The sequence below is a fragment of the Chiloscyllium punctatum genome, chromosome 37 (genome assembly GCF_047496795.1).
Source record: "Chiloscyllium punctatum isolate Juve2018m chromosome 37, sChiPun1.3, whole genome shotgun sequence".
Taxonomy (NCBI): domain Eukaryota; kingdom Metazoa; phylum Chordata; class Chondrichthyes; order Orectolobiformes; family Hemiscylliidae; genus Chiloscyllium; species Chiloscyllium punctatum.
In genome coordinates this window covers 65,998,788-66,022,528 of record NC_092775.1, presented here as the reverse complement: position 1 = coordinate 66,022,528, position 23,741 = coordinate 65,998,788, and the positions used below count along the sequence as shown (strand labels likewise).

General features: G+C 40.6%; 1 protein-coding gene across 1 annotated transcript in view; it reads left to right on the top strand.

Moving 5' to 3' along the window:
* The first annotated feature begins 2,457 nt into the window (after positions 1–2,457).
* Positions 2,458–23,741, top strand: part of LOC140463176 (bactericidal permeability-increasing protein-like) — a 122,129-nt gene continuing 100,845 nt past the window's right edge. Inside the window, exon 1 of the mRNA XM_072556956.1 lies at positions 2,458–2,888. Coding sequence (XP_072413057.1) covers positions 2,871–2,888 — 18 coding nt within the window. The 5' untranslated portion in view covers positions 2,458–2,870. The remainder of the gene's footprint in view (positions 2,889–23,741) is intronic.

The following is a 23,741-nucleotide window of genomic DNA, read 5'->3' as shown; positions in this document are numbered from 1 at the left end:
TGGTATAAAATGTTACCTCTGTTTCTCTCACCACAGATTCTGCAAATCCTGCAGAGTTTCTCCAGCATTCACTGTGTGTTTGTTTCACTTTTTCCACCTACAAGAAAGACCGGCAATCAGGGCTAGCGGTAATTTCAATCCTTTAAGTGATTGTTAATTGTCAACTTAACACCCTTCATTGCTGGTGGGTCAGGACCTTATGCCCAGAACAGAATGGCTGAGGCAGCAGGAAGGGGACATGATCTATCTGCTGCTAACCTGTGCACTATTTGCTCCTCTCACCACCTGCCAAGTCACGTTTAGAGTCACAATTTTTTCTGTAACTCGAGAATTCAAAGCAAGGGGGCACCATTTCAGAATAAGGGGCTAAATAACTATAGATTGGAAATAGTTGAGACCCATGCAATAATCCTTGCAATACTCTATTAATCACAGCTTCCCATCTTAAAAATGTCTTAGTCAACCCTGCTCTTTGCTTCCTGTCTGTGAAATAACCCTCTATCCATGCTAATGTATCACCCCTAACACATGAGCCTTTAACTTGTGTACTAACACTTTGCATATCACCTGATCAAATATTGCAAATCCACAAATTTCACATCTCCAGATTCATCTTTGTCAATCTAGTCTAGTCTAACAATCTGGTGTAATAGTTGTATTTTCAAAAACTCTATTCACGTTGGTAACAGGTTTCCATTTTGTCAGATTTTATTGAAGGTAGCCCCAGTTATGTTCTGCCTTTCCCAATGCATTGCGAGAGCTTCTTTACTAATAGTTTCAGCATTAGTTACAATGAATTGGCACAAGGGTCGGGGAAGGAATGAGACAATCATGCATTTAAATCATAGACCAATTGGCAGAAATCAACACCAATTGGCCTAACATGCCTTTACCAGCAATTTAAAAGATTTATTCACCAAGCAAATTTTTGGTATACCTGTATTGTCTATTCACTTTTGAAAGTCAAAGTTTAAAGTATTTCCACCATCTTTTAGACAGCGAATTCCAGGTAATGTCAATGTGCTCTTGGCATCAGGTCAAACCTGGGCAAGGAAACATGATGCTGCGAATAAATCCCTCACTCCTTTGCATGCCCCCATGATGAATCTGTACACTTGCATGTTGGACAGAGCTTGGAAGAAGCATAGAGGCTGGTAAGGGACAGAACATGTTTTGAGTGAGACACTTGAATGTCCAAGACCAACAGTGGTTTAACAGCACTACTACTGACCAAACTGGGTGAAGCTAAAAGGACACAGCTGATAGAGTGGATGTGGGAAATAACAAATGAATAACAGACAAGAAAAAAATGAAGAAGTTACTGAAGACACTGGATCCTGGAAAGGCAGTGGTCCATAACAATATTTCAGTACTAGTACTAAAGATCCGAGTGCCAGAACTAACTATGCCATGAGCAAAGCTGTAAAAGTACAGCTACAATATTGGCATCTGTCTGACAACGTTGAAAATTGCCCATTTATAACCTGTGCACAAAAGCAGGTCACATCCAAACTGACAAAATACTGCCCTGTTATTCTACTCTCAATCATCCACAAAATGGTAGAAGGGGTCCCTGGCAGTGCTACCAAGTGCCACCTACCTAGAATAATCTGCTCACTGATGTTAATTTTGGATTTCACCAGGGCCAATTGGCTCCTGACTTCATCATAATCTTCGTCTAAACATGGACAAATGAACTGAACTCCAGAGGTGAGATGGGAGTGTCTGTGCCTAACAACCTTGACAAGAGTGACATCATGGAACCCTAGCAAATTAAGTCAGTGGGAAACCTAATATATGGAGCCAGAGAGTCGTGATTCAAAGTTGATCTTAGGAACAACAAACAGGTGATTCTTTTACTGCTCTATTTAAATTAAGTGCATATTTTGAAAGTTTTTTTTCCATTCATTGAAGGGATGTGACTAGCCCAGGTTTGTAAATCTCGAATTGTCCTTTCATGTTGCCTTCCCAAATGACATAATCCTTTCGGTGTAGGTTACAAAGCCAATACTATATATAGGGGATTTGCAGCATTTTGACCCCAGTGATACTGGCTCCATATATTAGGTTTCTTGTTGGCTTTGATTTATAGTTATTATTTTTCAACTGAATGTCAGGGACCTTCCTATTAAAGTTAAGCTTCTCAAATAATGAGAAACGTAAATAATTTGTGCTTATTTTGTGGTCATAAGGATTGCCCCTGGAGCCCTAAAGTGGTGGCATATGCACACATGTTGGTGCAAATATTGATGAGAGGATTAGCCTGTGTGCTGTGAATAGCCACAGGAAACATACAGAACAAGCAGATCATTAAGTCAATCAGAGTACAGCACTGATTCAGTACAATTTTGGAGCTCAAAGTTCCAGTTGGTGTCCTCTCTTAACATCACACAGCTGAGCACGCATTGAACAGCAGATGGAAGGTTCTCTCAACATTGTTATTTAAAGGGATTATCAACTACTTACTGGCTGCCTTTTGATTGATTTTTCTTTTTGTTGTTTCGACCCCATGACTGTTTATTGCTTTCTATAGTTGTTTAAAGTTGCAACAGTCAACAGGGAGTAGAACAGAAGCAGGAGGACAATTTCTGTACAATTGCTCAAACACACGAGTACAGTAGCAGACATTTTCCTTGGAATACAGTGTGAAATGGAAGATGAACAAACATTACACTGGGGAGGAAGCTGCTGAAAAAGTGAGAGAAGGACGCTCAGCAGACTTCCATATTTGCTGCAGGGGTCTTTTCCCATATCCAAACCTGAACAGGGAATGACGTGTGAGACCTTTACACTTTGATCAGGATGTTGACACTGAAATCTGGCTTCTGCTTCAGCCATGATTGCAGCCTCAGATCCGGGCAAAGGCAATAATGCCAGTGGCTGTGAAGGTAAGTTCAGTGATGACTTTTATCCAACCTTCCAGGTTGGAGTTGGAGGTATTTGTGATATCTCACAATTTGCTGTGTAAGGGTGACAACTGGTGCTCACTATTCAACGAGAATTAAATATATTCTCTCTTGTCAGACAGTAGTCAGATAAGGAAACACATTGCTTTGTTAAGACAGCAGACTTTCTCATTATATAGAGTGCTACTGACTATACACACGTCATTTTGTGGGTGCTGCATGCTATTTTCCTGGAGACAGGATACAGTTGGCAGCACTACCTTTGCTGCAGGCAACAGGTCGCTAACGAAGGCTCAGTAAAACGCATTGTCTGAAGTGAACTGGAATTTTCCAGTTAATCATCAGACCTCTGGAGGCATTGGTGCATGAGTCTGGAGGCAGTTACACAATGGAAGGTCAATGCTCCAGGCAGGCTTAGAGGATTTCCCAGCCTGCTTGGCTTCAGCTACAGCAATGGCCACACTTCACAAGTGATATCCTCAACTGGATGTTCAGCTCACCCTTCAGGTACTAATTAGCCATTTCAAGAGATATTACTGCCGGGGACTGCTAGTCATCCAGTGCAGGCTTCTGATCCTCGCTTTGATCCTGATGTTAGATTTCAAAGCCCATAGGGAAACTCTGATATCATATTGCATACGAAGGTCAATAACCATCCATGTGCATTTTCTGTCTTCCATTACCTTGGTGTTCCAATGCAATGCTACCCCATTCACTGCATCATGGCTGGCATAACACTGTCCTTCAGTGGATAAGACTGAAGCTGGTCTTACAATACAACATTGATTTGCTGTGCAACAGAAAAAAAGTGTTAATAATTACCATTCCTGCAACTTGGCTGCAATGAGGTGTGAGCACTGCACCCTCTGTTCAAGATGGTGCAGAGCAGACTCACCAGAATGCCAGCGAGGCTAAAAGACTTAAATGTGGGATTGCTTTGACTAAGTTTGTATTTCCTCAGTTTTAGAAGATTAAAGGGCAATATAATTGGCCTGTTCAAGATAATTGAAGGAGTAGATGGACATTACCTCTGGAGGGGTAGTTGATAACAAAGGAAATGCCCTTAACGTTACACTTAGGCCATTCGGGGCAATGCTAGGAAACACTCAGAGGGAATCTAGTATTCTCCCAATGTAAAAGCTGTTGCATTTAAGTCAAATAAAAATTTCAATCAATATTTATTAGTTATGGGTGTCAAGTTTTCTGGGAATCATGGTGAATCAATGGATCTAAGTTAGAATAAAATACATGTTAACCATAATCTAATTGAATGGCAAAAAAAAAGCATGACGGTCTGATGGTCTATTCATTTTGCTATATGCTTTTGAGCAAAACTCAAGTATTACCTTTCTTCACAAGCACAAAAATAAAACTGGTTGACAGATTCAAAACCCAAGAAGGGCCACAGGATATTTATATCTTCAAGCAAGATTGCCAAACCCACAATCTTACTGGGTCAGTTCAGTTTCACAAAATGGTTCTCCTTTGTTTTCAATGGACTTATAGTGGACCATGAGGTGGCCATTTGGTGCAGTGGAGAACATTCCTACCTCTTGATTTAAAGGTTCTGGATTCAAGTCTGTTCTAAGACTTGATGACCAAGGAGAGCGTATTTCACCTCACAGCCAAACAGGTTGAGTGTTAAATCTTTTCAATGACAGGCAGCAGGAGTGGGCAGAACTCCTGGTCAGTTATCTATGGGAGGTAATGGAAAACCACTGCAATAACTTGCCAAACATAGCCAGCACAAAAATCCATGATCGCCAATAGGATTTTGGGGGTGATGGGGTGGGGAGGGGGTGGGCGGTGGTTGGGACCTGGTACCTAAAGATAGATTGCACTATGAAGAAATATGGTGGACTGTTGCCAAGACAGACATTGAAGGAGGATTGAAAAGGTTTATACCAGGCCATCGCAAAATTAACCCAAGACACAATTAGACACTATGGGCTTCTATGCAATGATTCTATAGTGCTACTGACAGTCTAAATTCTCACTGGCCTGAACAGAATATGGAAAAGCAATATCACCTCATGTATTTTATAATTAAGCATGTTATTGATTCTTTCAGCAATTGACTATTACTTTAAGTCGGAGTAAGTTATGACTTGAGTTCAACTAACTATACCATTTGCTACTAATGCTGATTGAATCCCCAAGCATTTTAATGGTACCTTGTGACCTCTTCCATTTCTTTGCATACTTGTGTCACCAGCACTGTCCCAACCATCACTTCACCCTCACTGTTCCACCTCCAACCCACGGGGTAGGGCATTTTGGCTGCAGTTCCCTCCTGTATTCCACATGATAATGGGACTCGATCCTGATCGTTTTACTCAGCAGTTGCTCTGTTTCATCTTTCTCATTCAGATTCTTTCCTTAGCTTTCTATTACTAACGCTTAGCACTTGGCAGTACTCATTCCTTTCATTCAGTGTTCCAGATTGATTTTAGAGTTATCTTGGTAATTACAATATTAATGCTTGCAATGCTGGCTGCCTGTTGTGGATTGTTAATAGTTTAATTATTTTGCTTCTGTTTGAATCCATAAGTTGGTTCCAAATCATTGGTTTCGCACTGTCTGTAGCTGTTACTGTTTGTATCAGCAAAAAGAACCTTAAAATAAGCATGTTTTTAAAAACAATGATTGATTCAAGGTGAAGGAAATTCAGTATCTTGTGGAAGATACTGAGAGTGGAGTCAAGTGAAATGGCAGACCTAATAACTACAGATGATAATGGGCTATGCCTAAACCTGCTAATTTAGTCACTCGGTGTTGAAGAATTCCGAAACTCCAATGTAAGATCTTTGGGAATGTCTAGAATGCTGATACAGTGAAGCTGCACAAAGGACTTTGTTGGCTGTCGAATGTAGAACTTAGTTTTCTGAATGTGGAGTTAGCAGTGATCTGGGAAAAAAAAATCTGGAGAAAGAAACAGCCAGAATTTAAGACAGCACATCAGAAGTTAAGACAGCGCACTAAAAGTAGACATCACGTACGTTGCTGAGTCAAGTGAGTGTTATGCATGAAACTAACAAAATAATCTTAATGACAACATTGCTTTGTTCTATTTACATTTCTGAAGAAAAGTTTTAATTACTGTCTCTGTTTCCGCTTAGAAGTTGATCACTAAGACTTTGTGTTAGAAGCAGGTGGAAAATGACATTTTAACAGGTGTTAAACAATGTATCCTTAAAGCTGCCTGGGTGTGTGACTTGTGACATGGACTGTAATCCACAGGGTCACACACACGGGGCAGAGGGGATACAAGAGAAACTTTTTTCACTCAGAGGGTAGTGGGAATCTGGAACTCCGCCTGTAAGAACAGTAGAGACAGAAACCTTATTAAAGTTTAAGTAGTGTTTATGTGTGCATTTGCGATGTCAAAACATACAAGGCTATGGGCCAAGTGCTGTAAAATGGGATTACAATTGTTGACTTGCTTATTTCTAGAATAAAGTGTTTGTTTTGACTAGCACAGACTCAATGGGCCAAATGGCCATTTTCTGTCCTTTTGACCTCTGATGACTCTTTAATCACAAGGCTCCCTTTAAGTTTCAGGCATGTGCAAATGTGTAGCAGGCTTTATGTATCTCACCGTTCAATAAAATGCCTGCACCAGTATAGAAAAGTTCGAGGAAATGCTGGTATTAACATTGATATACTTCCTTTGATTTTGACTCTGATTATTTCTGATAGTTACATCCTATCTTTAGCATTGGTTGGTATATAAGTAATGGATTGAAGTATGAAGGTTGCATTGCAGTGCTGCTAAGTGAAGCCCTGAATAGTGTAGTACATGTGTAGCAAATGGTGGGAAAGTGCCTCTTGTTTTTGGTGGTGATTTTGTTTTAAAGAAACCTATGCTACTTAGTTACAGAACCCTGCTGACAAGTGATTAACATTGCTATTGCTGATAGGCAGCCTGCAAATTTGCTGCCTAATAGACCTTCAAAGATAAAAATAATTCTAAGCATTTTGCTGAATTGGTTTATAGGATACTGGAACTGGCTAGTAAGAATCCCAAATTTACTTACCGCTTCTGGGGTCAGGTAGCGTGATTGTTGTCATGTCAACGCATTAATAATTTAGAGGGAATGTTGGCAACTTCCTGACCTGGCGCAGCAGCCTTCACCGATAGGGGCCCCCCCCAGCGTGACATGCCGACTTCTGGTTTCCTGCAGTGGCCTCCTCCCATCAGGGCTTCCTGGCCACGGCGCAGCAATCTCGTGGCCTGGCACAGTGGCCTCCTGTAGCAGCCTCCATGTGTGGCATGTCACTGGTGTGGTGTGATGCCAGGGCCTGATGCGGACTGGAAACTAAGTGCCAGCATGGTTGCTGTAGTGAACTCTTTTCTGTAATGGTGGACATTTTCATGTCTGTAACAAATCTTGTAACAACAAAAGCTATGCAGAGGTAATTTGTATCTAGGCCAGTGTTATAATTGGCAACATATACACGTTTTACTATAATCATTGAGCATAAGTGACAACAAAGGCCATTCCAATTCTAATTCTAATTAAGGAGCAGACTCCTAAACGTCCCTATCTTCAATGTTGGGAATCCCAGTACGTTGGTACAAAAGACTTGTCTAAGGCAGTTGTGCCAAGAGATCAACCCTCTCTACTTCTTCATGAAGTTCCCAGAAGTACAGATTTCAATCATCAAACAAATTGATTCACTTCACACGATATCAAGAAATTGGTGTAGACAGTGGATACTGCAAAAGGCAATGGGCCCTGACAACATTTCAGCTGCAGTTCTGATGATGGAGTTCAAGACAAAGTTGTGTCTCTCGCTGCCCCAGCATGGCTACAACACTGACTTCTTCTCACCAATTAGGGAAAATGGCCTACAGATGTCCTGTACACACACAGAAGGACAAATCCAACCCAGCCAATCCAATCAGACTACAACACAATAGAGGATGTCGTCAACAGTGCTATCAAGTGGCTTTTACTCAGCAGTAACCTGCTGTCTGGTGCTTAGTTTGGGTTTTTGCCAAGGCCACACAGCTTCAGGCCCTGACCTCTCTACCACCCTGTTCCAAATAATGACAAAAGAATTCTGGTAAGTGTAACTGCCTTTGATATCAAGTCAGCATTTGAGTGCAAAATCAAGAAGCATTACCAAAACTGGAGTCAATGAGAATTAGGGAGAAGATTCTTAACTCATTTGCAGCTCTTCCCCTCAGCACTCCAAGTGGACTGCAGTGGTTCAAGAACACAGTTCAGTATCACCTTCTCAATGGCAACAAGGAAGGGGCAATTAATGCAGACCGCGACAACGAAGTCAATATCCTATGGAAGAGTATTACAAAATATACTGCTCCTTCACATTCAAATAATTGATCAACAACAATCTGATGCAAACCTGAATTTCCTGGTACAAGATATCAGATTGCCAACTAACCTCCAAAGAATTGATACCAAAATCATTGTCCAATTGCCAAGCATGTCATTCTGGAGTGACAAGGTCTCCAGTAAGTCATCTATCTTTTATATTCTCTTTTCTACTCGCTCAGAATACATATGACGAGTTAGTTAGTTAGGCATGGGCTGGATTTAAATTGGTGGAGAGGGCAGGAACAGTTCATTGATTCATAGAATCCCTTACAGTGCAGAACGAGGTTTATTGAGTCTGCTCCGACCCGCCAAAGAGTTTTATGTATAAATTTGTAAACTGTGTTTGCGGAAATTGGCAGTGCATCAGATTGAACAAAGAACAAGGAACAGTCTAGCACAGGAACAGGCCCTTCGGCCCAACAAGCCTGCGCCAACATGTGATTTTTTTTCTGAATTAAGAGTGCTTTGCCTCTACATGGTCTGTATCCCTCTATTCCCTGCTTATTCATATCTGTCAAGATGCCTCTATTTCTACCCACCTCCTTGGGCAGTGCATTCCAAGCACTTACCACACTCTGGTGTTAAAAAACTTGCCTCTCATATCTCTCTGAAGCTTTTCCCCTTTCCCTATGTCCCATAGTAATTGACATTTCTACCCTTGGATGAAGAGTCCAACTGTCCATTCTATCCATGTCTCTTTCATAATTAAAAGGCCTGACTGAGTGAGGTAGGGATTTTCGATCAGCAGACACGAGGTCCTGGCAGTGTTTGGACCATGATAGCAGGCTCACTGCAGCGAGGCTTGAGGGTTAGTGCAGGCATTCATCAAAGAAAGTTCTCTGCTGGTGTTCCAGGGAGCAGCCACAGGCCTGGCTGGGATCCTTCAACCAGTAACTCACCATGTCATCAGGCAGCTCATGGATTCCCCCCTCAAGAAGATAATAAATTCTTACATTTTGAAACAGAAATCCCAATGCAAGTGCAGAGGCCAATAGACTTTCCATTGTCAATAAATTCTGCAGATGCAAGGGATTGTTAATTGAACTAATATAGCCATCCAGGCACCAACAGACCAGTCAGTCAGATTCCTGAAATATAAAACACTGACCACTCACTGAGTCTCCAGATGATCTACGACCACCTCAAGTCTGCACGCGGTAACCAGGAATCCTTTATTTCGTGAGATCAGGGACTGGAGTTGCTTCATTGGGCAGGTCCTTCACCCAAGATTGAAAATTCAGCTTGCAAACTCTCATGTTAAATTCATTGAAACCTAAAGGGGGACTTCTCATCCTTACTGTCCCTGAGGAATTCAGACTATCAATTCACCAGCTGCATATCATTGCACTAGAAATGAACATAGGAGAAGTCATGTTGTAGCCGTACAGGACATTGGTTAGGCCACTTTTGGAATATTGTGTGCAATTCTGGTCTACCTCCTGTAGGAAGGATGTTGTGAAACTTGAAATGGTTTAGAAAAGATTTACAAGGATGTCGCCATGGTTGGAGGGTTTGAGCTATAGGGAGAGACTGAATAGGCCGGGGCTGTTTTCCCTGGAGAGTCGGAGGCTGAAGGGTGACCTTATAGAGGTTTATAAAATCATGAGGGGCATGGATTGGATACATAGGTAAGGTCTTTTCTGTGGGTTGGGGGAGTCCAGAACTAGACTTAGGTTTACAGTGAGAGGGGAAGGACATAAAAGAGACCTCAGGGGCAACTTTTTCACGCAGAGGTGGTGTGTGTATGGAATGAGCTGCCAGAGGAAGTGGTGGAGGCTGGTATAATTACAATATTTAAAAGGCATCTGGATGGGTATGTGAATAATAAGGGTTTTGAGGAATAAGGGCCAAGTGCTGGCAAATGGGACGAGATTAATTTAGGATACCTGGTCGGCATGGACGAGTTGGACTGAAGGATCTGTTTTCGTGTTGTACGTCTTTATGACTCTATGACTCTAATTCAGGAATTTTAACTTCCCAATTTGAACCTGAACCAGACACAAACCTGACTGTTTAAGAGGCAGACAGCACTATCTCACGATCACTAAAGTAACTCACTTTAATCTTTGTTGGACTGTTGGGCATCTTAGTGGAACTCAAAAGAAATTTTGCACAATTTTAATAAGATTGCAATTTACTGCTCGGATCAGGCAATTGATCCCACATGACAGAGAACTGAAGGTGGTCAATGATAAACAATTTGATTAAGTTGAACTGAGATCAAAACCATTAAGTGATCTTGGCTCCATGAAAGGGTTCATCCAGAAAAAGAAAAATCCGATAACACAACAAAGCTGAATCAAATGATCATTATTGCATTTAACTCATAGTTCACAGGTTACGCTGTTTGAATGTAAAGAGTGATTTTGGGTGGGCATATGAACATAAGTAAAGGGAATAGCAGTAGACCATTTGATTCATTGAGATTCCTCTGCCATTCAATATGATGTTGGCTGAATATTTTACCTAAACTTTACTTTCTTGTTCCCTTGATGTCCTGAAGTCCAAAAGTCTATCTATGCAAGCATTAAATGTATTTCAACAATGAAGCATTCACAATCATATATTTAGAGAATTCAAAAGATTCACATCCACCGAATAGAAGAAAACTATCTTCAGCTTAGTCCAAAAATCATCTATGCTGGGTCTGAGACAGTACCCCTATGTTCAGGGAAAGAAACTTCTTGGTTTCTGCTGAGTCAAGCTTCTTTAGAATCTTGCATGGCTCAATGAGATCATTTCTTATTCTTCTCAACACTAGGAAACAGGGACCAGATTTACTCAGTCTTTCTTCACAACCAACTTCACTGTTCTCATTCCAATATAAGCAGATCCTTCCTCTAACATGAATGCCAAAGTATACTTAGTGCACAGTATTCTTGGTGCAAACTCGAAGCCCTCTATAATTGTAGCAAGACTTTCTTAATCGTACATTCTCATACCCTTGGCAGAAGCCATACACTACCAACTGTGCTCGCTACAGCAGCATTGCCAACTGTCTTCTCAACCAGTCTTGCTCAGTCACAGTTTCTATTTGTTGCCCAAAGCTCATGGTCCAGTTATGTAAAGAAATGTTCTGGTTCATAGTGAATAAGATATTGTTAATAGGAAGTACTTTGACACTAAACAAGAAGAAAGTTAGACAAAGGTCCACTAGCTTCTTTTCTTCCTTGGCTGACTATCAACAATCCCTAGGTCTGCCTAACCTTCTGTCTCTCTCTCCCTGGGCTCCATCTCCAGTTATTTGCTCACTCCTTCCATCCCACCACACCCCGTGTCCACCCCACCCCCCAATTCCTGTCATCAGCAATAAATACCATCTTTTCCAATTTGCTATCAATTTCGATTAAGGGTACTGGACTCGAAATGTTAATACTGCTTTCTCTTCAGACATGCTACAAGACCTGCTGAGTTTCTCCAGCATTCTCTGGTTTGTTTGTTTCAGATTTCCAACATCCGCTGACCTTTGTATTATTGTCCAAAAATATAAAACCTCATTATGAAGCCATTACCTCGGTTGCAATTTTCATGTTTGGTGTAGCAGCACTCAATGCCTCAGGAGCTTCCCCACCAGATAATAGCACAGTGCACACTATGGAAGCAGAGTAAATAAGTTGTCAAACTTGGCACATAGATGGGTTATGAGTACTGGGCACCAAATGATCAACCCCAAAACCATTACATCATCTGATCCTTTGATTAACAAACCAGAATTCCTCACCAGAAAGCTACATTAAATTAGAAAGACAACCTTTTAAAGACCCACCCTAGAGAATGCTGACAAACCTATAATACTGAGGTCTGATTCCTTTCTGAGATCCACCCAAAGAAACCAGAAATTTATTTTTTAATTAACATGCCTGGACATCTAAATATTACCCTAACATTTCATCAGTGTGTAATTTGATAGAACAACATTTGTGTAAACAGAGGAGGCATGTGAAACCATAACGTATGGTAATAAGTTTAGGGCCCTGTTTGTAGTAGGGTGTTGGAATTTTTCTTAAGTCCAGCATCTTGGTAGCAACTAATAGAGAAACCATTCCCTTATTATGAGGGTATATTTAGAACTGCTGCTCTGTTGTTCCTCTCTCAACAGACTGCCACTGCATTAAGGGAGACCATTTGAACCATCATACTTGGAGATGCCCTACAGTGTGGAAACAGGCCCTTCAGTCCAAACCAACCCTCCAAAGTGCAACCCACCCAGACCCATTCCCTTATATTTACACCTAACACTACAGGCAATTTAGTACAGTCAATTCACCTAACCTGCACATCTTTGGATTGTGGGAGGAAGCCCACGCAGACACAGGGAGAATGAGACAGCTGCCCAAGACGGGAATTGAACCCAGGTCCCTGGTGCTGTAAGGCAGCAGTGCTAACCACTGAGCCACCGTGCCATACCACGTGTGCATCAACTCTGCGAATGAGCATCTCACTTAGTGCCATTCTCCTGCCTTATCCCTGTAGCCTCGCGCATAGACTTTGTTTGAACAGGATCCACTTCCCCTCTAAATGCCTCAATTGAATCTGCTTCCACTACACTCTCAAACAGTGCATTCGACATTCCAACCACTCATTGTGTGATAAAATTTTTTTTCATTTTGCCTTTGCTTCTTTTGCCAATTATTTTAAATCTCATTTTCAATCCTGTCACATGTGGGAACAGTTTCTCCCTATCTACTTGTCCATTCGCCTCATGAGGTTGAATACCGATATCAGATTTCCACTCTGTTCACCAAGGAGAACTTCTTGTCTTTCTCCTCTGTAGCCATTGTCGTTAGGTAGTCACAAGAGGCAGTCAATGTTCACAGAGCATGATCCTACAAGCAAGAAATAAAAATCCAGCAAATCTATTTATGTTGCATTTGTGGACAGATGAATATTTAATAGAAAACCAGGAGAATTCTCTCCCTTTTTAATGAATAACGCTATTGTTTATTGTGTTAACGTTGAAAGTGCAAGCAGACAGGGTTTAGTGTCTCATCTGAAGGTTACCATAACTGAAGCAGCACTTCCTCAGCACTGAGGTTTCAGTCTCGGCAGTGTACTCAAGTCTTTGATTGGGTCTTGAGCCCACAAGCTTTGGAATGGTTCACTGCTAACTATGCTCAGCTTTGTAAAAACACTGTGAAAGCATGGCTTATACATTTTTGTTAAAACTACTCCATGAGACAGTAGCCAGCTGAAAGAAATAATTAAGTACAGCAGTCACACTTCTCTACCATAGAGTGAAGCACACGCAATCGTTTAACAAGCAGTGAACTCCCAAACTGGATTTGAAAACAAGACTATTCATTAAAAAGTGTTCCAAACATTGCCTGCATTCAGGTTGTTCCAAAATAGGTCAATTCAGCAGTTTTCATACAATCCATTTTAATATTCTGTTAATGTAAAAACATTTTTTACATTAACAGAATATTAAAATCAAAATGAATTTAAATCCAAATGACACCAGAGATTTGCAATAATTAGTACAGCTTTCATTGCATGTTAAAACATTACTGCCATTTTCTAGGCATGTCTGGTATAAGTTACCTGAGAATTAGAGTCCAACATAATTGTTTTTTCTTCATCTTTCAGACACACCTCATTTGTTGGCCATTACTCCTGACTTTTCAGGAGTATAATTTTAATATTATCAGAGACAAAATAAATTGAGCATAGTTTACTGACTCTTGACATATTTTGAATATTATTGTGAGTAAATATTTTATCACATACTATATTTCAAACGCGCAAGGATTTTACATATTTTGACAATTTGCAAACTAGGCACAAATAAATTAACTTATACCTTAATTCACACTTTTATCTTTGAACATTGACGTTAGATGAATTCCGTTTGCTAAGTTTTTTACAATGGCTGCTATCTTCAAAAGAGGTTTTGTTTGGACATTCCTGCTGGCTCAGTCCTCTCTCTCTCTGTAGCAGCAATCCAAAATTACAATGGTGCGAGGTCTGTAGACCATCAACTAGACATCACAGAAACTGTCTGAGCATATTGGTACAACTATCAGGACAGATGGTGAATGGCAACTGGGTGGTGGTTAATTTGCATGTAATCCACACCATTCCTAATACATCTCTCATATACATTCCAGTTGATTCTCTTTGTTTAACCCCCTTCTCATTGGCTTGTTAGAAACCTTCAGAACTGAAAGTACACAAAGACATATCCAACGAAGCCTAACCTTCTGACCTTAGCATAAGTTTGAGGTTTGTGCTCTCATTCCTGTTTTAAAATAGAGAGGAAGGTCACCTCTTTGCTTGCATTCATCCAAATGCCATTTTACAACCTAGATTACACTGTTGAACTGTCAAGAACAAGTTCAGTACAGCTTTGTGCTGTCAAACATTATAACATTAATTGTGCCCCTCCCTCTCTCAAAGCAGATGTTCACGGCTAGACGCTGGTACTGCCATGCGTGGCACCCATTTTTGTGGCTGCAAAGCTGGCACAGCATTGACAAATTTAGTAGGAAAATGGCCAACGCCCAAAGCGGACATGTAATCAGGATAAATTTGTCAGTCTAAATTTTCAAAGTCCTGGGAAACAATTGGAAACAATCCTGTGGTCCCTTGCATGTTTAATTACAAGTCTAACATGAGTTGAAAACCCCTCAAGAGAAAGTGCTCAGAATGAACACAAGAACTGATTGGCCTTCAGAATTTTTCATTGGCTGCTATTTATGTTAGTTTTGTAAAATCTTCATATGGAACCAGGACTAGCAGAACAGTTCTCAAGGCAGTTGTTGTAATTCCTTCTCCCAGTGTTGCCCACTTCAAACCCCTTTTCACCTGAAATTTGCCTCTAACAACATCCTTCCAATGGCAGGGAGACCAGAAATGCACACAATATTCCAAAAGTGGCCTTTTTTACGTGAAGGGTGGTGTATGTATGGAATGAGCTGCCAGGGAAAGTGGTGGAGACTGCTACAATGGACATTTTCTAATCTACATTCTTGCATTGGTCAGAGCATTGAGTATAGGTATTGGGAGGTCATGTTCCAGATACACCATGTATTGGTTAGGCCACTTGTAGAATATTGTGTGCATTTCTGGTCTCCCTGCTATAGGAAGGATGGTGTTAAACTTGAAAGGTTGCAGAAAAGGTTTAAAAGGACTTTGCCGGGGTTGGGGGGTTTTAGCTACAGGGAGAGGCTGACCAGACTGGGGCTGTTTTCTCTGGAGTGTTGGAGGCTGAGGGGTGGACCTTACAGAGGTTTATAAAATCATGAGTGGCATAAATAGGGTAAATAGACAAGGTCTTTTCCCCAGGCTAGGAGAGTCCAAAACTAGAGGGCATAGGCTTAAAGTGAGAGAGATTCGATTTTAAAGGGACCTAAGTGGCAACTTTTTCACATGAAGGATGGTGTGTGTATGGAATGAGCTGCCAGAGGAAGTGGTGGAGAGTGGTACAATTACAACATTGAAGTGCCCTCTGGGTGGGTATATGAATAGGAAGAGTTTAGAGGGATGTGGGCCAAATGCTGGCAAATGGGATGAGATTAATTTAGGATAACTGGTCAACATGGGTGAGTTGGGTCTGTTTCCATGCTATACAACTCTATGACTCTATAACGTGTTCAGAAATATGATTGCACACCTTTGGTGCAGGAAGGACTTGAACATGGACACTATCACTGCACCACCAGAGTCCCCTGTGAACTGCTATAGTACTGCCTGTGGGGGAACATCAGTGGCATCTGCAAGTCACACACAAATTATGAATAAATAGTGTTAATTTCCAGCCTCATTACCAAGATGCAAGCTACCCTTTCTCCACTGCTGCTATTTGTGTACACTAACATGTCAAGCAGTTATCAAATTGACTATGTATATTGTCCAAGCAAACAAAGGAAAATCACCAGTATCCATGTATTCCTCCAGTAGGTCTCTGTACAGTGGATAGTGAGGATGCCAGTAAAATAAAGTAGATCACAAAGGAGAAAATTTTGACTTGCAAATCAGTGTTGTTCTCGAATGGAAAATATAATGAGGCAATACATCTTCAATGTTATTTACTGGAAGAACTCTCTCACTGAGGATGCACAGTACAAATTCTGTATATCTTAAAGGGGGAGAAAGTGAGGACTGCAGATGCTGGAGATCAGAGTTGAGAGTGTGGTGCTGGAAAAGCACAGCAGATCATGCAGCTTCCGAGGAGCAGGAAAATCGATGTCTCGGGCATAAGCCCTTCATCAGGACATCTGGAGAGTATCTTCAAGGGGCTCAATCTCAAATTCCAGACAATGTAATTCAACTGTATTCATCCAGAGGGTCCATCTTCCAAGCATATTTTACCGCTAATAATAAAACAGCAATACTGCTGCAGTTCTGGGCACTGCACAGTTATCCTGACTGATACTAACGAGAGCATAAGTGGAAAGGAAAGAAGACTTAGAAACTGTAGTCTGGGAACAGGAGTGTGCACAGTGTTGGGGTACAAGGTCGGGAAGTGTGCCAGCGAGAAATAAAAATGAGAGAAAACCGTATTCCTTCTTGATTCATTTGGCTGACTTGCTGACAGGTTAGACAAGGATGACAGTACAGGGAATTATCAATAACCACCACTCTCTGCCCATTCCACAAAATCAACTGCATGGAGTTAAGCACGAGATTTGATGTTTAAATAAAGATATTTATTGCAGTTTCCTAATGGCCTCGGTGGATTTATTTATTTATCTATCTAGCGTCCTTGCAATTCTTTGGTAATGTGTATCACTACACATCTGTGAAAGTCTGTGCCTTTCTTTATGAACATACAAATAGATAAATGGGAGAAATGGGTAATTCAACTGCTCAAGCCTGTTCCACCATTCAATAAAAGCGTGAAAGAATTGTTTGTGTTTTGAATTCCACATTTTCATCTACCCCCAATAACGTTTGATGCCGTTGCCTAGCGTTTATATGTCTACTTCTGCCCTATAAATATTCAATGAATCCCCTCCATTGCCTTCTGAGGCAATAAGTTCCAAAGTCAAACCATCTTCATGGAGGTTAAAAGTCCCAGATCCATTTAGAATGGGCAGCCTCTAATTTTAAAACAGTGCCCCTAGTTCTGGACTGACCCACGTTGTCAAGGCCATTCAGGATTCTTTACACTTGGGTTAAGTTACCCCTCACTCTTCCAAACTCCAATGGAAATGAGCCCAACCTGAGCAAACCATCACTATCAAGTAACACACTCATTCCTGCTTCAACCTTGTGGATCTCATCTAAACCACCTCCAGTGCGTTTCCATTCTTTCTTACATAAAGATGCCAAAATTGCACATAGTATTCATGATGTGGTCTCACCAATGCCTTACATAACTGAAGCATAACATCATTACTTTTACATTCAATTCTTCTCATAACAAAGGGTAGCAACCCACTCACCTTCTTGATGACATGCTTTGCTACACATTTTGTGACTCATGCAGCAGAACACCTGGATCCCTCTGTACCTCAGGATTTCAAACTCATTCTCCATTTAAGTAATACCCTGCTGTTTCATTCTCACATTTCTTTTGGCTAAGAGCAAACTGTATCAAAATGTTTGGCCGCTTTTCCCCACAAATCCTATGGCATTTCCTCACTGTATCTTCCCAAACTCGCCTCATTAACTACCTACCTCCCAGTGGTGTCGATCACATCCAATTCCAGCCCATCTTGCTGCATACAATTATCAGAAAAAAATTGCCACTGAGCTGATATCCATCAAAAGGCCACCTTTGAAGGACCTCTGTGAGGAACCCTCATGGTGCAGTGGTAGTGTTCCTACCCCTAGACCAAGAGGCCTAGGTCCAAATCCCACCTGTGCCAGAGGTGAGTAAATGCATCTCTGAACAGGTTGATTTGAAAAATAGGCTAAATTTTTCCCATTTGAATGCCCACACTTTAGGTCACCACTTCTGACCCCTGTTCTCATGTGTGTCTGATCTCTGTTGCAGTGTGTGTCTGCTGTTATACTGTGAGTCTGATCAGTGCTACAGTGCGTGCCCAATCCCTGTTTTAGTGTGGGTCTGAGCGCTGTTATAGTATGAGTCTGATCCCTGTTATAGCGTGGGTCTGATCACTGTTTTAGTGTGGGCCTGACCGCTGTTATAGTGTACCTAATCCCTGTTATGTTGTGTGTCTGATCCTTATGGCACTGTGTGTGTCTGATCCCTGTTATAGTTTGTGGCTGATCCCTGTTATCGTGTACATTGATCCCTGATATAGCGTGGGTCTAATCCTTGTTATAGCGTGATTCTCATCCCTGTTGTAGTGTGATTCTGATCCCTGTTACAGTGTAGGCCTGATCCCGGTTATACTGTGTGCCTGATCCCTGTTACAGTATGGGTCTGATCCCTGTTACAGTGTAGGCCTGATCCCTGTTATAGTGTGTGTCTTGATCCCTGTTATAGTGTGTGTTTGATCTCTGTTACAATATGGGCCTGAGCCCTGTTTTAGTGTGTGTCTGATCCCTGTTACAGCATGTGTCTGATCCCTGTTATAGTGTGTGTCTTGATCCCTGTTACAATATGGGCCTGAGCCCTGTTATAGTGTGTGTCTGATCCGTGTTACAATATGGGCCTGAGCCCTGTTATTGTCTATGTCTGATCCCCGTTATAGTATGATTCTGATCCCTGTTATAATGTGTGTCTGATCCCTGTTACAGTGTGGGTCCGATCCCTGCTACAACGTGGGTCTCAGGGTCTGATCCCTGTTACAGTGTGGGAATGATCCCTGTTACAGTGTGGGTCTGATCCCTATTATCATGTCAATCTGATTCCTGTTAATGTATGTGTTTGATCCCAGTTACAGTGTGAGTCTGATCCCTATGGCACTGTGTGTATCTGATCCCTGTTACAGTGTGTGTCTGATCCCCATTACAGTGTGATTCTAATCCCTGTTATAGAGTGTGTCTGATCCCTATGGCACTGTGTGTGTCTGATCCCTGTTATAGTATGTGTCTGATCCCTGTTATAGTGTGTGTCTGATCCCTGTTATAGTGTGGGTCTGATCCCTGTTACAGTGTATGTCTGATTCCTGTTATAGTGTGTGTCTGACCCCTGTTATAGTGTGGGTCTGATCCCTGTTATAGTGTGTGTCTGATCCCTGTTACAGTGTGTGTCTGATCCCCATTACAGTATGGGTCCGATCCCCGTTGCAGTGTGGGTCTGATCCCCGTTACAGTGTGGGTCTGATCCCTGTTACAGAGTGTGTCTGCTCCCTGTTATAGTGTGTGTTTGATCCCTGTTTTTGTGTGGGTCTGATCCCATTACAGTATGGTCTGATCCCTGTTATAGTGTGCGGCTGATTCTTGTTATAGTGTGGTTCTGATCCATGTTATAGTGTGTGTCTGATCCCTGTTATAGCGTGTTTTTGATCCCTGTAACAGTGTATGTCTGATCCATGTTATAGTGTGTGTCTGATCCCTGTTATAGCGTGTGTCTGATCCCTGTAACAGTGTATGTCTGATCCATGTTATAGTGTGTGCCTGATCCCTGTGGTACTGTGTTTCTTGCTTTCTCTGAGTTGACTGTGAATTTGGGAGAAAGACAGTATTCTGACCTTGAAATTCAAGTTTAGTAAAATCGATTGCCTATATACAGCATGTGCATTTCATTGCTGATCATGTGTGTCATGAAGGATGGAAGAACATTAAATTGGTTTGGAAGGTTTCTATAGTTAGAATGACAAAATAATCTTGTGGTCTTTATAAGTCATCCGTTAAAACAGTATAGCTGCAATGATTCAGGTGGCCAGTGAGTCTCATCCAAAAATAGGTACATTGAAATTCTAATTATGAACTTTAAGAGTGTTAGATCCTCTCATAGCATATTTCTAATGTACTTACATAACATACTGTTGTGCATTAGTTTAATCCTGATTGGTTGAAATTGTGAAGGAATTTAAACAAATCAATTAGCACCTTGATAGCAGATGAAAATCAAACCTTATCGTTAATAGATCGCAGTTTGCAAAAACCTAATCCAATTTAGTAAAATAATTGTTGGAATAACTGCTATGTAACTATAGATTTGAAATAAACTGCATTTAATGTGAGCATCATTTGAAGATTTCAACTCTGGACTGCCTACATGATAAAATTAATAAATACATCATCTAGCATGTGACATGAGCCAGTGATAAAAATGTTTAAAAGTTAAGGATTCAAAATAGTTATTTGTCTTTTTATCACTTAACTATGTTGTAAGCTTATGAAGATGCATTTAAAACATCAATTATTATGTCTGCAAAGACATTTCAAAAATATTTCTCACACAGTTAAATTTGGATTCTACTGACTGAACATGAATAAATATTTTAAATTTGCTTTTGGAAGTATACAGCACAGAAAGCAAAGAATCAGCCAAACATTTATGTACTGAATATTTGCAAATGAATGAAATTAGTCCCATTTTCTACTTTTTCTCAAATAGCATTGTAATGTTTTCCTTTTTAGCTACTGATCCAGTTTCATTTGAAAAGTTACTATGAATCTGCCTCATCAATTCGATGAATAAAAGTAAACATCATCTCTGCTCCAGTTCATTTACAAATTACCCCCAAAATGTTTTTTGGGTTCATTCAGAATCCTTTAGGTCTCCGAGAGTTTATTGATAAACACTGGGGTATTCAGTACAGCTTAAGTGCACTTACTCTTTATCTCACCCTTCACTTGATTATATACATGATACATACATGCAAAAATGACATCAAGAATTGCACTACACAAAGCTATGTAAGCTATGGGACCTCTTTATATATGTTTTGCAGTCACTTAATAAAAGGCCTCTCTTTGAGAATTTCAGAAAAATGAAAACTTCTCTTATTGAGAGATGCTTCTCTAACACCCTCATTTTAGAGCTCTCAGGACTCTGCATTACGTGTTTACTGACACATTTTCTTTCAATTTTGCCAAGGAAGCATATGGATAAATAAAATGAGAGTTAAAGATTAAAAACAGACTTACTTCACTACTTTGCCTGGCTGTGTTAAAGACCTTTACAATCAATTGATTATTGCAGAGAGCATGATTTGTTTGACGGAATTGATAGACATTTTGTCCATGGCAATGTCCCATAAATGGATGAGGTGTGACTGAGGGAAAAGTATTGGCTACAAATCTATGAAAACCTCACACAAGCAGCTATATCTTTGGTTTAACATAGACTTGCAGATATTTTCAGCATAGGAAGCTATCTAGCACATGTCTGTGCTGGTCAACAAAGATCTGACAACACTAATTCCATTTACCAGCACATGTTTCATTGTCCTGAGGGCTATGCAAATGCAGTGCATCTGAGCTCATGCACAATATGAAATTTGAGTGCATGAGGAAATAAAGTAGATTAGGTAGAATTGAGGCCAAATAAAAAACATAAACTTAATGGGCTGCGAGGTATTTTCCTATAAAAAAAATGTCCAACTTTAAATCACATCACAGGAATATACAGAATAGCAAGTTTTGATAGCATAATTGTGCTTTGAGATAACAGGGCGATGATTTGAAGCACATCTCATGACACCATGTGTTTTCTCGATCTAGAAGTTACTCTCGTATTCTTATGTGAAAACAAAACAAACAGGCTACACCTCCCCACATCTAATTTGAACGATGCAGATTAATTCCTCAAATTCCTTTGGACTGATGTACTAGCTCCAGCCCCTGCAGCTTTCTGTCTGTTATTTTCCTTGCCTGACTCCAATATCAGCTATTAATTAAATTTATCTTGCCCCCAATATTGTACATGAGTAATTGACTTTATTTAAGTTCTGTACTTTAGTTTAAGGTTTAATTATGCCTTTGTTAAACTCATTGTAACATTTTATTGTATTTTGATTACCTCGGAGTAATATTTTTCATTGTTGAATGAGTGAGCCAAATGCATGTGAAATGATGTGGAGATTATCTGCATTGGTAGCAAAAAACAGGAAAGCAGATTATTATTTGAATGGCAATACATTAGGAAAGGGGGAGGTGCAATAAGACCTCGGTGGCCTTGTATACCAGTCACTGGAAGTAAACGTGCAGGTGCAATTGGTGGTGAAGGCAGCAAGTGATACGTTGACCTTCGTAGCGATAGGATTTGACTACAGGTGCAGGGGTGTCTCCTGAAATTGTACAGGACCTCAATGAGACCGCACCTGTACTGTGTACTGTGTCCAGTTTTGGTCCCCTTATCTGAGGAAGGATGTAATGACTAGGAAGGGAGTCCAATAAAGGTTTACCAGACTAATTCCTCAGATGGCAGAACTGACGTGTCAAGACAGACTAAATTGATTGGGACTATATTTACTGACATTTAGAAGATCAAGGGCTTCTGATAGAAATCTATAAAATTCTAATAGGACTAGACAGGGTAAACATAGAAAGGATATTTGTGACAGCTTTCTGAGGAGTACAGAGCCAGAGGTTAAGGATATAGGGTAGACCATTTAGGGTTGAGACAAGGATAACAGGCTTCATCTACAGAGAGGTGAGTCTGTGGAATTCTCCGCAACAGGAAGTAATGGACGCTAACACTGAAAGTTTTCAAGAGGGAGATAGATATTGTCCTTAGTGCTAAAGGCATCAAAGGGTATGGGGAGAAAGTGGGAATGGGGAGCTGAGTTGGATGATCAGCCATGAATGCTAGATCAGGCTCAAAGGGCAAATGATCTACTCCCATTCTTATTTTCTATGTTTTGTCCCAGAGAATACATTATAATAAAATTCCTCATAATGCCTTATTACAAAAGATACGCTTTTGAAATACCCATCTTCTTTGTTGGGTCAAGATTCAAAGATACTTCATTCTTGGAAACAGTGTTAAATGCCAGTTTGACTTGACAAGTCTACACGTAGATTGACACCCCTTGATTACTGCATTGCATTTAACCACATGTGCCATTTATCCTTGTGCTCTTGAATGTTCTGCAGGTTCTGTGAAAGAAACGTCAATGTTCTCTCTTGATTAAGTAACATCAATCAGATTTTGGAACTGTCATATTTCCATTGTCATAGCATTCTGGAGTGAAATCTGGCACAGGAATTTGGATGTTTGGAAGAATGGCAGTCATGTAGAACTGTTGGGGAAAAGGGAGTGCCAAATCCTCCACTCAATCATAACCACATATTTAGATTGTCAGTGTTAGAGATGAGACAGTGTGCACCTGATAGGAAGGTGAATCATTCTTGGAACAGACTTAAAGATCTTACAGCTGTTAGAAAAGAATGCAGTGTCTGTTGGGATTAACAAGTTAATGCCACAATGTCTGGTTTTGGGCATGAGCTATGAACTAAGTTAAAACTTACATTGGGAAGAATCCTCATCTGGGAAGTTTGCAGAGATAAGGTTATGATAAATTTTCAGCCTTTTTAATCCAGTTGAAACCTCAGGTGTAAACATGTACAGTACACTATATTTCAATCCAACATGGCTTTTTTTTTAAATGTCTTGCTCCTTTTTGTTTGGTCAGCTTGCCTCAACCAGGAAAGCTACAAAGTCACATACAAATTCTGACCTTGT